This window comes from Rosa rugosa, chromosome 6 (genome assembly GCF_958449725.1).
Source record: "Rosa rugosa chromosome 6, drRosRugo1.1, whole genome shotgun sequence".
Classification (NCBI taxonomy): domain Eukaryota; kingdom Viridiplantae; phylum Streptophyta; class Magnoliopsida; order Rosales; family Rosaceae; genus Rosa; species Rosa rugosa.
In genome coordinates, this window is record NC_084825.1 from 47,924,303 (window position 1) to 47,937,232 (window position 12,930).

General features: G+C 39.9%; 3 protein-coding genes across 5 annotated transcripts; all 3 read right to left on the reverse strand.

Annotated features, from left to right (window-relative positions):
* Positions 1-663: 663 nt before the first annotated feature.
* LOC133715248 (non-classical arabinogalactan protein 30-like) lies at positions 664-1,419 on the reverse strand. Its single transcript, XM_062141670.1, has one exon. It carries the CDS (start codon positions 1,334-1,336, stop codon positions 818-820), a length of 519 nt encoding a protein of 172 aa, XP_061997654.1. The 5' UTR covers positions 1,337-1,419; the 3' UTR covers positions 664-817.
* A 544-nt stretch (positions 1,420-1,963) lies between these two features.
* On the reverse strand, positions 1,964-5,753 carry LOC133715246 (probable inactive receptor-like protein kinase At3g56050). Of its 3 annotated transcripts, none has more exons than XM_062141667.1 (9): positions 5,200-5,753; positions 4,975-5,113; positions 4,549-4,620; positions 4,299-4,442; positions 4,067-4,207; positions 3,354-3,778; positions 3,046-3,239; positions 2,828-2,960; positions 1,964-2,745 (listed from the first exon to the last, which is right to left on the reverse strand). In XM_062141667.1, exons 1-9 carry the CDS (start codon positions 5,312-5,314, stop codon positions 2,147-2,149), a joined length of 1,962 nt encoding a protein of 653 aa, XP_061997651.1. In that variant the 5' UTR covers positions 5,315-5,753; the 3' UTR covers positions 1,964-2,146. The 3 variants fall into 3 exon arrangements, with proteins under 3 accessions (XP_061997651.1, XP_061997652.1, XP_061997653.1); XM_062141668.1 differs by having other exon boundaries at positions 3,390-3,778; positions 5,200-5,744; XM_062141669.1 differs by lacking the exon at positions 5,200-5,753 and having other exon boundaries at positions 4,299-4,459; positions 4,975-5,043.
* Positions 5,754-12,251: 6,498 nt separating this feature from the next.
* On the reverse strand, positions 12,252-12,779 carry LOC133716909 (uncharacterized protein At5g39865-like). The gene has a single exon (XM_062143547.1). It carries the CDS (start codon positions 12,777-12,779, stop codon positions 12,252-12,254), a length of 528 nt encoding a protein of 175 aa, XP_061999531.1.
* Between the last annotated feature and the right edge of the window lie 151 nt (positions 12,780-12,930).

A 12,930-nucleotide genomic window follows, 5' to 3' on the forward strand; every position in this document is an offset into this window, starting at 1 on the left:
TTGCTGCACAGTTACTTCTGGGATTCTTTCCATTAGACTCCCTTGCAATTCTTATACCAAACTGAACAAGAAAATGCAGAATATTCAGTGATTGAATCACCTCAACTATCAAAATAAAAAGATGAAAAAAAAAGTCGAGACAAAGTGCATTGAATGTCAAACTGTTTTAGGTGAAGATCATGGAGCAGATTCTGCATTGCCAGAAGAAGAGAACCACAAAAAGGTTCGATCATGTCAGACAGACAGCCAGTAGTATCCCTCTTACAATTGCGAAAGGAACAACGAAAATGTCTGCAAGATAGGGTCCATGAGTACCGAAAATCCAGCATGATGAATGTAGAAGTTTGCATGAAGTGACTGCCGAAAGAGTATCCGATGAATCCAGGATGTTTTGCAGTGATGATGCAGCTGTGGGGAAGTTTGTAGACACTGCCATTCTTGGAAAGTCTGAGGCAGAAGATGTCACTGGACTTTTAGGTACATTTCAACTCCTACATGTGTGCTACGTTTGTTGTTGATGAATTATGTACTGATCTTTTCTTCCCATTAAGCTCTTGCACTTGAAATTTGGATATCTCAATGAAAATGAATCTGTGCCTTTTGTTTTTGTATGTGTACTGGTGCTATCTAATTCTTTCTTTGCAGTGTAAACTCTAAAGAACACATTAGGAAATTAGATTTATACTATTACGATATGGGCAAACGAAACAAGTATTTGCTTTCTCATAGCGGATTACAAACTGATTTATTCATGAAACAAAACCATTGCTTATGGAAATCAAGTTGATCCGAGACAAAAGACGACTGGTGTGACAAATTAGTAGTGAGTTTTCGGAGCGCAAGACGCAGGGCGAAAAGCCAAAGGCCCTGCAGAAAACACCACAGCTTCATAACTGCTTCCCATCACTCTCTTGTCTTCATAACGAAGTGGAGCTCCAGAGAGGCCATAGTTGATGTTGCTGAGCAACCTGCAGTCTTCGAGAGGTGAAGAGACCGGTTTGACATGGCAAGCCTGGAGGGGATGGTCCAACATGTGGTTCATTTTGAAGCCATCAAGGTGTGCATAGAAGTAACCATCAGCATTTGTTTGGAAAGCCTTGTAGAAGCTGACTTGGTCCTTGTGGTTCTTGCAGATGACACTGATTTTAGCCGAAGGGATTGGTTTAGCACCGGTCATGGACCACGTTCCAGAGTGATCACAGCTCTGGCAGTACACCATGCCTTCCACAACCACGTCAATCTTTTTCTGATGTTCGGTCGCGGTTGTGGAAGGGAAGAAGGCGAGTGCGGTGAGGAGGAGGGACGAAACGAGGACTATAAGCTGCCTGCCTGCCATTAAGATCTTGTGACTTGAGATATAAGCAGGAGCCTACTATAAGAGTGTAGAGAGGAAAGCTGAGTTGAATGAAGAGAAATTGGATGGGGTGGTATATATATAGCTAGCTTAGCTAAATTAGTGAGCCAATCTACTATTATAGACGTGGAGGCTACCATGTTACATGTCAACGAGTTCTATTATTTCAAGTTTTAATGCTTATACGTGAAGGCCATACCTCTCCTGTGAATGAAAATAATTGGAAGATTTGTTTTCTTGCTTTGTATTATGAGAGAGTATTACTTTATCTTATTCCATGTTCGGATTTAACTTATAATATTGTTGATGATTATGTCCTAATTTCATAAGATTCTTTTCCTAGCATATATCCAAAAACTTGAATGGATGTTGGATTCTATTTGTTTTAAAAAACCAAAGTTAAAGGAATGATCTTTAATTTTTTATAATCATATAAAGGAATGACTTGATTAGCATCAGATTTACTGAAACAGAGTTCTAGGCTGGAGTTTCACAGTGGCTCCTGCTCTCTCTTTGATCAATCCACTGAACTCACTCAACCAAGACTATTTCTAGGACAGTGAAATGCTTCCAAAATTCATGTTTGGCCGTCGATAAAGTGCTTTGTCATTGAAGAAAGTTCATCATAGTTGAATGAACAAATATAGTATTTCACAAGCTGTGATTTTCGCTTCTTTTTTTTTAACATTTTACAGTTGAACAAGAAACACTAAAGAGTACAGATTAACTAGATTTGCCACACTCTCAGTTATATACAAGTAGAATTCATACCTACAATCTGCTCTTAAGCTTCTAGCTTGCATCTGCAGACATAAGTTCAAGCTCTGCCCACCAAAGAGTGGAGAGTTTCGGGGATACTGCATCAGGTGTAAGTCCAGTTATCTCTCTCAGCCTTGCAGTGACGTCTCTCATTGGCGGTCTTTGTCTCGGGTCAGGATGGACACAAATTCTTATTACTTCTCCAATTCGCTCCAGCTGCTCCTCTTGGAAAGATTCTAGAGTTGGATCAACCATTCCCTTGAAGGGATGCTCCCCTCTCAAATAGTCAGAAGCCCAGTCTTCAAGTGAGTCATTGTCTACTGAATAAGGGAGTCTACCTGTCACGATTTCAAACAAAATTACACCAAAACTGTACACATTACTTTCCAGGCTTGTTGATTGTGCATCAGAAAGTCTTGAGCCAGATGATTGTTTCTCGGCTTCAGCTATCTCATTCCAGAAAGTGACTTCTGAGACCTTCGGTGCATAATCCTCGGTTAGCTGGACAGCTGAAGAAGTCAAGTTGTTGTGAGCTATAGGCGGCTTCAGCTGATGCATATGCTCAAGGCAGTAGGCCATTCCCATTGAGATTCTCATTCGCATTCTCCAGTCCAGGTGCTCAGCTTCTTTTACTGCAGTTTCAGTAAAAATAATTTAAACATCTCATGCATCATCAAAACAAAACATAAATAGCAAAAATATAGTTACACTCACTGTGTAAATGCTCGAAAAGTGTGCCATTGGGAGCATATTCAAAAACCATCATTCTAGTGAAAGGCTCTTCTTCCTCGCAATATCCAATAAGGCTGACAAAATTCTTGTGGTTCACTTTCGATAATGTGTCGATCTGAAACCATAACCATAGGAACAATAAGGGCCTGGGAGATTACAAGGAACATGCACATCTTTTATAGCTTTAAATTGTTTAGTACCTTCTTCCTAAACTGCAACTCTAAATTGTTGCCCCAACCACTGGCAGATGTTGCTGCGAGAGAAGCCACAGCAATTTCGACACCACTGGATAATGTTCCTTTGTACACTGTACCCATCGGTGAAGAAGTACCTATAACATTACTGAAATCTTCACAAGCCGCTTGAATCTCCGATCTCTTAAGATTTGGTACACCTGCAATGAGAATCTCCTATCATGTTAGAAGGTAAACATGAAAAAGAACATGATAAGGGTGGTTTGACAGTCACAAGAGCATGGCAATTATTATCAGCATGAACTTGAGCTTACAGAGATCAATTTTCTCCATTACGAAAGAAGCAATACCAGTTACAAAGGCTTTCTGAAGCTGCCCGCTTAATCCTGTGGCCCAAGGTTTGACAGTAGCTACCTTGTTGCGTCCATAGAAATACAACCCAACAACTAAAATTACAAGAGAACCACCACCGCCTATGGCTCCAGCCATTATTGCAACACGATGACTGGAACTTTCCTTTGGGGAACTTTCTTGGGGGGAAGGCTCAGGAGAGGAAACTGAAGGTGGAGAAGCAGGTGTGGTTGGTGGGGGCGGAACAGAAGGTGAAGGTGAAGGTGAAGGTGAAGATGCAGGTGCAGATCTAGGAGTAGATTGTTCTGTCTTTGATTGTTTGTTGGGAGGACGATTTACTGCTACCAGCTGTCTCCCATGGTAGAAGTGTTCAGTATTAGCAAGGTTCCTGGCAAAGATAAAAGGCAACATTAGATAAAGCAGGATAATCCAGTGTTTCTAAATAAAAATATCAGATGAAAAGGCAATTACAATGAACACGATTTATAAGAGTAACGTGTTCAAATTAGTCAAAGGCATATAATTGATACTGGAACATCCTACGGCAACATGCAATAGCCTCATTTTTCCGACATCATTAGTCTGCAATAAGTTCTAAACTTTCCGGATTACTCTTCAGCACAAAAGAAATCATGCCAACAGAAAAGTGGCTCACTAAGTTTGATTGCCATCATACCTTGAAATGGATCTTTCATTGCACGATGATTCTCTGGTTGCACCAGAAAGTTGGTTTTCGTCGACTTGATATTGGGAAAGCATCTCCAGTGCATAAATCTCAGGAGATAAGATACTAAGGAGCCTGTTGTTATCTAGTAGCCTGCAAATAAGCAGAAATAAGAGTTACTACAGCATATACGAGAGAAAAATGACCTCAAAAAATCGAATTGAAGCTTTGACACACAACTTACAGGATTCTCAATGAAAAATTACTGTCAAGGTCTACTGGAAGTGTTCCACTGAAGTTATTATATCCCAAGTCTAACACCTCCAGTTCCTTCAACTCTCCGATCCCTCCAGGAATTATCCCCATAAAGGAGTTGTTGCGCAAAATACTGTAGGAAAATATTAGCTGAGCAGGACACACCAAAAGAGACTAAGAACTCCGCAGAAATTGACTACTAACCATTACATTTGAGGCAATGGTACAAAAATACTTACATAGACTTTATATGAACAAGGTTTCTGAGCTCAGGTGATAACGTTCCTCCAAGACAAAGATCTTTCAAGTTCCTGCACACCATAAATATCTAACTTTAGAATCATGTAGGCAAAAGCAGCAAAATTAGACTACCTTCAAGTACAATGAATCATAAACAGTGGAAGCACTACTATAGTAGTATCAAATTCAAGGTTTTGATTGATCTGTGATAGAACCCATGGAGCTATAAAACTAATGAGTAAAGCTATATCTAGTTCCCAAAATCATCAAATACCTTTAGTACGATGAGAATGAACCAAAAAAAAAAAAAGGAACTTTAGTGAGAACTTTACCCTTACCAGTCTTCCGACCAAGACACAATTTTTGATCAACCCCAATGAAACTATCATTCAGTAAATGAAAGAAGAAACAAAGAGAGTACTTACAAGACTACAACTTTTCCATTGGAGCATTCAACCCCAAACCAAGAGCAAGGGTCAGTCTCTCCATCTTCATCATTCCAATTCGACAAAGCACCAAATGGGTCACTCACTACTCTCTCTCTAAACCTCAAAAGCGCCAAACCTGCACAAAGACACAACCTTTAAGCATTTTCCTTCACTTCCCCAAGAATCAAAACACCAAAAACCCAGTAACTCAAATTCCATTACCTTCATCATTCAAAGACCAACACAAGCTCAGATTCTGAAACAGCAACCACACAACCACCACACCCACAACCCCCAAAGGGTCTCTAAACCGATTGAACCTCCACTGATCCTTCATCTTTCTCAAAATCAAAGCAAACCCAATTACCAAAAACAAAAACACAACCAAAAACACTACAACTTTATCTCCAAACACCAGAGTTGAAAAGGCAGCAGATGAGTAAAGATCAAAAAACGTGTACTAGTACTAGTTGCTATCTAATAAAGACCCCTCACAAGTGTTTGAAAACGCGTTCCACTAGCTCAGATTACATATATTCTAGATAATAATAAAAAAAATCAATGTAAACGAGTCAGAGGAACCCAAAAGGTTCATAACTTCATACTTTACAATCAACCAACCCAAAACGCGAAGGGGTCTAAGAACTAGAGCGCACGGCAAGCTTTTGGAGAGTGGGGAGAGCTTGAAATGGGACGAGAAGACTACGCGCGCGCGTTTGGATTGTAGTCAAGTCTTTTGTAACAGAGACGGCAAGCAACGACTTGTGGAATAATTTACATGGAGAGATAGACAAGCCACACTGTCTTCTTTGTTAAATTTGACTCAGTAAAACACTCAAATTTTGGATAAGTCTTTGGGTCGACACCCACCGCGAAATTTAACATTAGTCTTCTAAGAATTTTCTGTGGCCTATGGGAGTTGATCATTGGATTGATGTTCATCGTCAAAACTAACTACTAGCATCAGCATGGTCCATAGATTAAGCTTTTTTTTTTCTCTCTCTCAAATAAAGTTTGGTGGGCATCTGGAACCTCATCTACTGTACACAGTAGAAAGATGATTGACGTCCATTACACATTTAGGCATATCGGATGGGTTCATATAAACTTTTGGATTAGCATCAAAGCTGGAATAGTTAGTTAGAGTGTGTGGCTTTTAACCACAAGGTCGGAAGGTTCAAGCCCTCCTTCTAGCGTACCACATGAACTTGTAACGTGAAACATTGATGAGTTTTTTTTTTCAAAATGAATCATGTTTCTCTAGAAATTATTGACGTTTTGCATCATTTTATATTACTATTGATAATCACATTAAAAAACTAATATCACCTAATCATCTTCATGAATTTCTAGCTATGGTTTTGCATCGTTTTATATTACCTTTGACAATCACATTAAAAAGTTAATATCACCTAATCATCTTCATGAATTTCTAGCTATGATTTACGTATGTATGTGACTTTTAAATTTCTACCGAGAATCATTTTATAAACAATGGTTCCAATTCCACACATATACTGTGGCCATGTGCCAAATCTATTTGAAAATTTAGGGGGGTAGGATTTTAAGATTTTTCTAAAGTGAGGGAGGTTACCGCAACTCTGACCAACTAATTTTTTATGGACAATTTTATACTAAAATCATAATTTGCGTGGAAGAATTAGCAAGATGATGTCTTGATGTTGTCCTCTACTCAAGCCTTAAAATTGATGGCTTACTTACTAACTGAACCACTTTCCATCGCATAAGGCACGTGTATCGCACCCAAAACTCTGGGGCCAGACACCAACGGCGTCGTTTCATAGTTGACTCGGTGGAGCGGACATGTATGAACTGATGGGCTGGCCCAAGCACGATCTGAGTATTCTATCATTCCATTGAACTTGGGCCGATGGCAAACGGCCCTTCAGTTTTTGGTTTGAATTTTAGCTATAGTGAAGTATGCTTTCTTGTGTTTGATTACCAAAAGGTAATGATTTTCTTTTGTAATGGGGAGCAATACAACTTAGGAACTTGAAAAACGTTTAGACTATATCAAATTGTTGAAAGTCGAAAGTAAAGAAAAATATCAAATTGTAAAAGTAAATTGGAATAGGTCTACTCATTTCATTTCATAGTCCCTTTATATAGGGATAGAATTACAACGGAAATATCAATTACAATAATGATACTAAATGCTGATTGAGCTGTAATTGCAATTTCTTGATTCGCTCTTCATCAGTCACTTTAACGAATGCACATAATGTAATTTTCCTTTAACACTCCCGCTTGTGCCAAGTCAAAGACGAAATGGTGCATGAGTTGTTGCCTCACTAAAAACCTTGCCAAATAACAATAAAAATCCTGTGGGACAAAAAATACACCTTAGTCGAAGGAAAAGAGCACAACGCACATTTTACATATGAGGATGACATGTGTGTGTTAGACTCCCCCTGACGTCTGCCCCTCCCCCTGATCCTTATTGGATCTTACATTAATCAAGGGAGCTTGGAAAGTCTTCGCATTCCTATGTTTTTCACATGTTTCTCAAATATGGCCTCAGGTAATGATTTGGTGAACAAATCTGCCACATTCTCCTCAGACCTTACCTGATTCACTTGAATCTTGAGGAGAGCATGTTGTTGCTGATTGTAGAAAAATTTTGGCGATGTGTCTTCTATTATCACCCTTGATATAACCTAGCTTCATCTGTTCGATGCAAGCTGCATTATCTTCATAAATGTAAGTAGGCTCTTTAGTGGTAGAACTCAAACCACTAGTCCCTCGAATATGTGTAATGATAGCTCTTAACCATATACACTCACGAACCACCTCATGTAGAGCAATGATCTCTGAGTGGTTCGAGGAGGTAGCCACAAGGGTTTGCTTGGTTGATCTCCAAGATATCGCCGTGTTCCCAATAGTAAATACATAACCAATTTGGGAACGACATTTATGTGGGTCAAAGAGGTACCTAGCATCAGCAAAACCAACCAAAACATCATTTGGGGTTTCGGTGTAGTGAGTGGCGCTTTCGCCATCAACATTTCCTTTAGGGATTGCAGTTTCATCTGTGGTCCCTCTTGTCTCTCTGTAGGGAAAGAATAGTCATAAGTCAATGGTTCCTTTTAGGTATCGGAAGATGTTATTGATACCATTCCAGTAACGCTGCGTTAGCGCTGAGCTAAATCTAAATAACAAGTTCACTGAGAATGAAATGTCTGGTCGAGTACATTAAGCTAAGTACAATAATGCGCCTATTGCACTTAGATAGGGAATTTCAGCTCCCAACACTTATTCGTCATATTCCTTTGAACGAAATAGATCTTTCTTTGCATCCAAACTTCGACCGATCATGGGAGTGCTGGCAGGATGCGCTTTGTCCATGTTAAATCGCCTGAGCATCTTTTAGACATACGCAGACTGGTGGATTAGTATTCCACAAACTCGGTGTTCTAGTTCAAGGCCTAGACAGAATCGAGTTTTTCCAAGATCCTTCATCTCAAATTCGGATTTCAAGTAGCTCGCGGTTTCTCTTATTTCATCAATGATGGGGCTTAGATGTGACAGCTGGCTGAGGACCTAGGAGCAACGCGAAGGAGGTGCAGCGACGCCAGGAACTGGGTTGCAAATGCCGGGAACTGAGCACCGACATCGGGAACTGGGCTGCGGTCGGTGACGCAGGCGGTGAACGCTGGGCGGAGGTGCGTGCAGGTCTGCTGGAACGCACGGAGATGAGCTGCTGGAGGCTAGAGTGCGTGAGGATGAAGCGCGAGGCTAGGCGAGGCCTGGGCTAGGCTGGAGGCCGGTGGTGTGCTGCAGGCCCGTGTGTTGGAGGTTGCAAGGCTGGGAGGGCTACTGCAGGCAGAAGTGCGCTAGGTGGAGGCTGCTGTGCGAGGAGCCGCGCGGGGTAGTGGGCTGGGATGCAGGCGAGGAAGGAAGAAGAAAAAAAAAAATAATTAGGGTGGCGGCAGAAGAGAAAAGTTTTTTTTCTCTTCTAGGGTTTAGGTTTTTTTTCTTCTCGAAATTAGGGCTAGAGACTCGTGCTGATAACGTGTAAAACTAAATTGGAATTGGTCTACTCATTTCATTTCATAGTCCCTTTATATAGGGATAGAATTACAACGGAAATATCAATTACAATAATGATACTAAATGCTGATTGATCTGTAATTGCAATTCCTTAATTCCCTCTTCGTCAGTCACTTTGACGAAGGCACATAATGTGCTTTTCCTTTAACACAAATACGATTTTATAATAGGTCAAAATTCTATAAATCGTAAATTTTTATTTGGTAGTCGGTAGCTTTTATTTGGCATCTTATGGTAAGGTCAAAATTCAAATTCTACCGACCACAACGTAATCCATATTCATTAAATATCACATCATATTCTACCAACTACAGTGCAAGTCTTATACATTGAAAATTTCACGGTTGAGTGGCAACGTAGTTATTGTTCGTTGAATTGAAAATATTACTTCTATTTCAGTCCCAACACAAACGACCACATGCGATCCTTAAACATTGAATAACAGTCAATTTAGTCTCCAAATTATTTCACAAACTGAGTAATTCTCAATAAACATTACACCAGAGTAATCAAAAACAAGATAAAATAATTTGCAAATGTATATTTATGTGTTTTTATTTGATACAAACTGTGTTTCTAATAGTTGAAGAGTTTACAATGGTGAGATCCGGCGCCGCATGGTAGAACATGACGGACACATAACTAGACCATTCACATTACAAGTTGTACAAGGACTAAATTCACCGTCACAATGAACCCTATGACTTCCATCACATGTTTGGCATAGCACAAACTTGATTCCTCCACATAAGTCACACGGTCTAGAGTCTACCACCGGTAGCCATTGCATCATTACCTTCAGATCACCACTTTCGTGGAGTTGTCGGATCTCTTCAACCCCACCAATGCATATCCCACTGATGAAGACCATAGGCAAAGTGAAGGTCCTACTTCCCATAAGCTCTTGCAACTCCTCGAAAATTTTTGTGTCCATTGACAAATCTCGTTCGTCTATGGGAACACAAAATCCTCTAAAAATTGATCGGACAACCTTACAATCCTCGTAAGTTCTGCGCACTACACGTAGGCTCGTATAGTAGATTACCACACGGCGATCATCGTCGTGTATCCTACTTGGGCGCGCAATGTGGTGGGCCCACAAGCGAAAGACTGTGGTGGATGTCTTGGCCCGATGTATGATAGAGGCTCTCCTCGGGGTGAGGGCTTCAGGTTCGGGTTGGAACAAGCTCCGGATGTCTTTAAAGGACGAGCAAGAAAATCGTCTACGTGATCGCGGTGTTTTGATTGTTCCCACCTTGCTTGGTGATTTCAAATTCAACCATGATGGTGCAAACATGATGGTGAGAGGGAAAGATTATAAGAACAAATGGAGGATTCTGGCTGGAGGACGAAAAGGGGGGAGAAATATAATGGTAGGGAAGAAGAATGAGACTGCTCAAAGTGGGGTGGTGTTTAGTGGTGTGAAGGGATATTTAAGGACGAGCAAAGCCACTATTGGGGTACCTTAATACAGAAAGTCTATTAAGTTTTGGTCCTATATAAGCGTAATTATAAATTTCCAAAAATAGAATGGCAAAATACCAAATGACGATAGTAAATTACTAAAAGAAGAGAATTCAAAATTTCCATTGCATCCAGTGTGCACTGTGATTTATCATTTTATGATTGTTTAGACCAAAAAAGAAATGTATATCGTAGTAAAAACAAATTCTATATTTGAATTCACGTAAAACAAATTCAAGTAAAATTTACGGTCAATGATGAAGTCTACTATATTAGGTTGAATTCCATATAAGGTGATATGTGTAGGGAGCCATTCTAATGATGATCACTTTAATGAGGATTAGTTGAAGACTTTCTAATCAACGGTTTGAAAAACTCAAGTTTCGATTACATTTTGACAAATCAATTGTTAGATGTTTATGTATACACATGAGTAGATCACTTATGAAAATTTTCTTCCAAATTGCTACTCGTTAAGGTACCGAACTAGATCAAATAAATGGACGAACCAAATTTGTCAAACATGAACCGTTCATGTTCATGACTGATAAATCACGATTATGAACCCCTTAAAGATTTTCAATTGAGTTGAAAAATTGCATAAATGATCTACACATGAATATCCAAAATCACTTAATAGTTGATTTGCAAAAATGTGATTGAAAAGTGAGTCTCACAATTTGGTAGTTGGTAGCGGTCTAAATTTTCGGTTTTGTTATGGTACGATATAAAATCAAATCTTAACGACCACAACGTAATCTATATTCATTAAATGTAATACAATTGATTTTACCGACCGCGGTGTAATCTTTCTTTCTTTTAAAATTACATAATAACTGAGTGCATGCTAAACTACTTGAAGGTACTAGAAACCCAACGTTCTCTTCTTGAGTATTATTTCCACATTAAAGACACAAAATTTACTCAGTTCGATATCGGTAAGATTCCTATATACCGTACAGACTGAATGTGGGGTTGGTGGCCATATGAAAACCGGAAATCTTGGTTTGGTTATGGAAATGCCAAAATCAACAAAATCAAATCTTACCGACCACAATGAAATCTAAACTCATTAGTAATAATTTAAATTCGAGTTCTAACCTACTAACACGAACTCGAGTGATAATAAATTCAAACTTTAAAGTTTTTTCTTTGTTACGTAAAATTATGTAGATTACAAGCCATTTTCTAACGAATCAAATGAGAGAGTTGATGTAGCTTCAACAATAATGCTTCCAAACCAAATATTTTCACCTTTAGTTCTGTGCCTTTAATTTGCCAAGACATATAACATTTGCTTCTCTGTAAACATGTTTGAACTCTTAAAACTATGGAACTGATAAAGACGAATTTGATGTTTCAAAACAGTGGTAGAATTTACCAAGCTAATTGATCTTTTTCACTTAAGCAGTCAATGAGTACTAATTGTTTGATTTGCGGAAAGTTGAAAACATTCTTCCAAGTTCGAATATCTCCAAATGAAATATGATGGGGTTTGCATGTATATGAAATACAGTTTTCTTCACCCACTATGAAATATAGAGTGCAAATGGAACTTAATTTTCTTTAACAATAACCAATTATAACAAAAGACTCTTCCATTAAAACAGATGAATAAAAGAAAGTACAACTTGAACTTATGAATCCCAAATTAAACAGAGGAGAGCTTTCCCATTACACAACACTGAGTCTCATTATCTCTTTCTTGTCTCATCTTCTGGGAATCTGATCGATCAGTTTTACTGTCCCGCAGTTGAACATGAAGGGCACGTAATCATGCCATTCATGTTACAGTCCATACAAGGGCAAAACCCATCTTTCTGTCTGTAGAGTTTGTGGCTTCCGTTGCAAGTCTGGCAGAGAATAAATCTCAGCCCTCCGCACACATCACAAGTTTTGGACTCCACCACCGGGAGTCCTTGGAGTATTGTCTTTAGCTCTCCGCTTTCATGGAGCTGCCTCACCTCCTCGGCGCCACCAATGTAGTCTCCGCTGACGAAAACCATGGGCAAGTTCAAGTCCTTGCTCCCAGTGACCTCCTCCAGCTCCTGTACAAACTTGGAGTCCATTGACAGATCTCGCTCGTCAATGGGGACCCGAAACCCTCCGAGGATCGATCTGACCACCCTGCAATCCTCAAAGGTCCTCCGCACCACACGGAGACTCGTGTAGTAAATCACTACACGTTGGTCTCCGTTGCGCACTTTGCAGCCACTTGGGCCCTCTACGCCGCGAGCCCAGAGGCGCAGGAGGACCGTGGTGGACATCTTGATACGCTGCAAAATGGAGGCACTCCTCGGGCTCAGGACCTCGGTTTCGGGTTGAGATTTGCAGAGGTTTTGGATGTCTCTGAAGGATGAGCAAGAAATACTTTTGCACGAACTCGGTGCTGGCGCGGGTTGGTTCACCTTGCTCGGT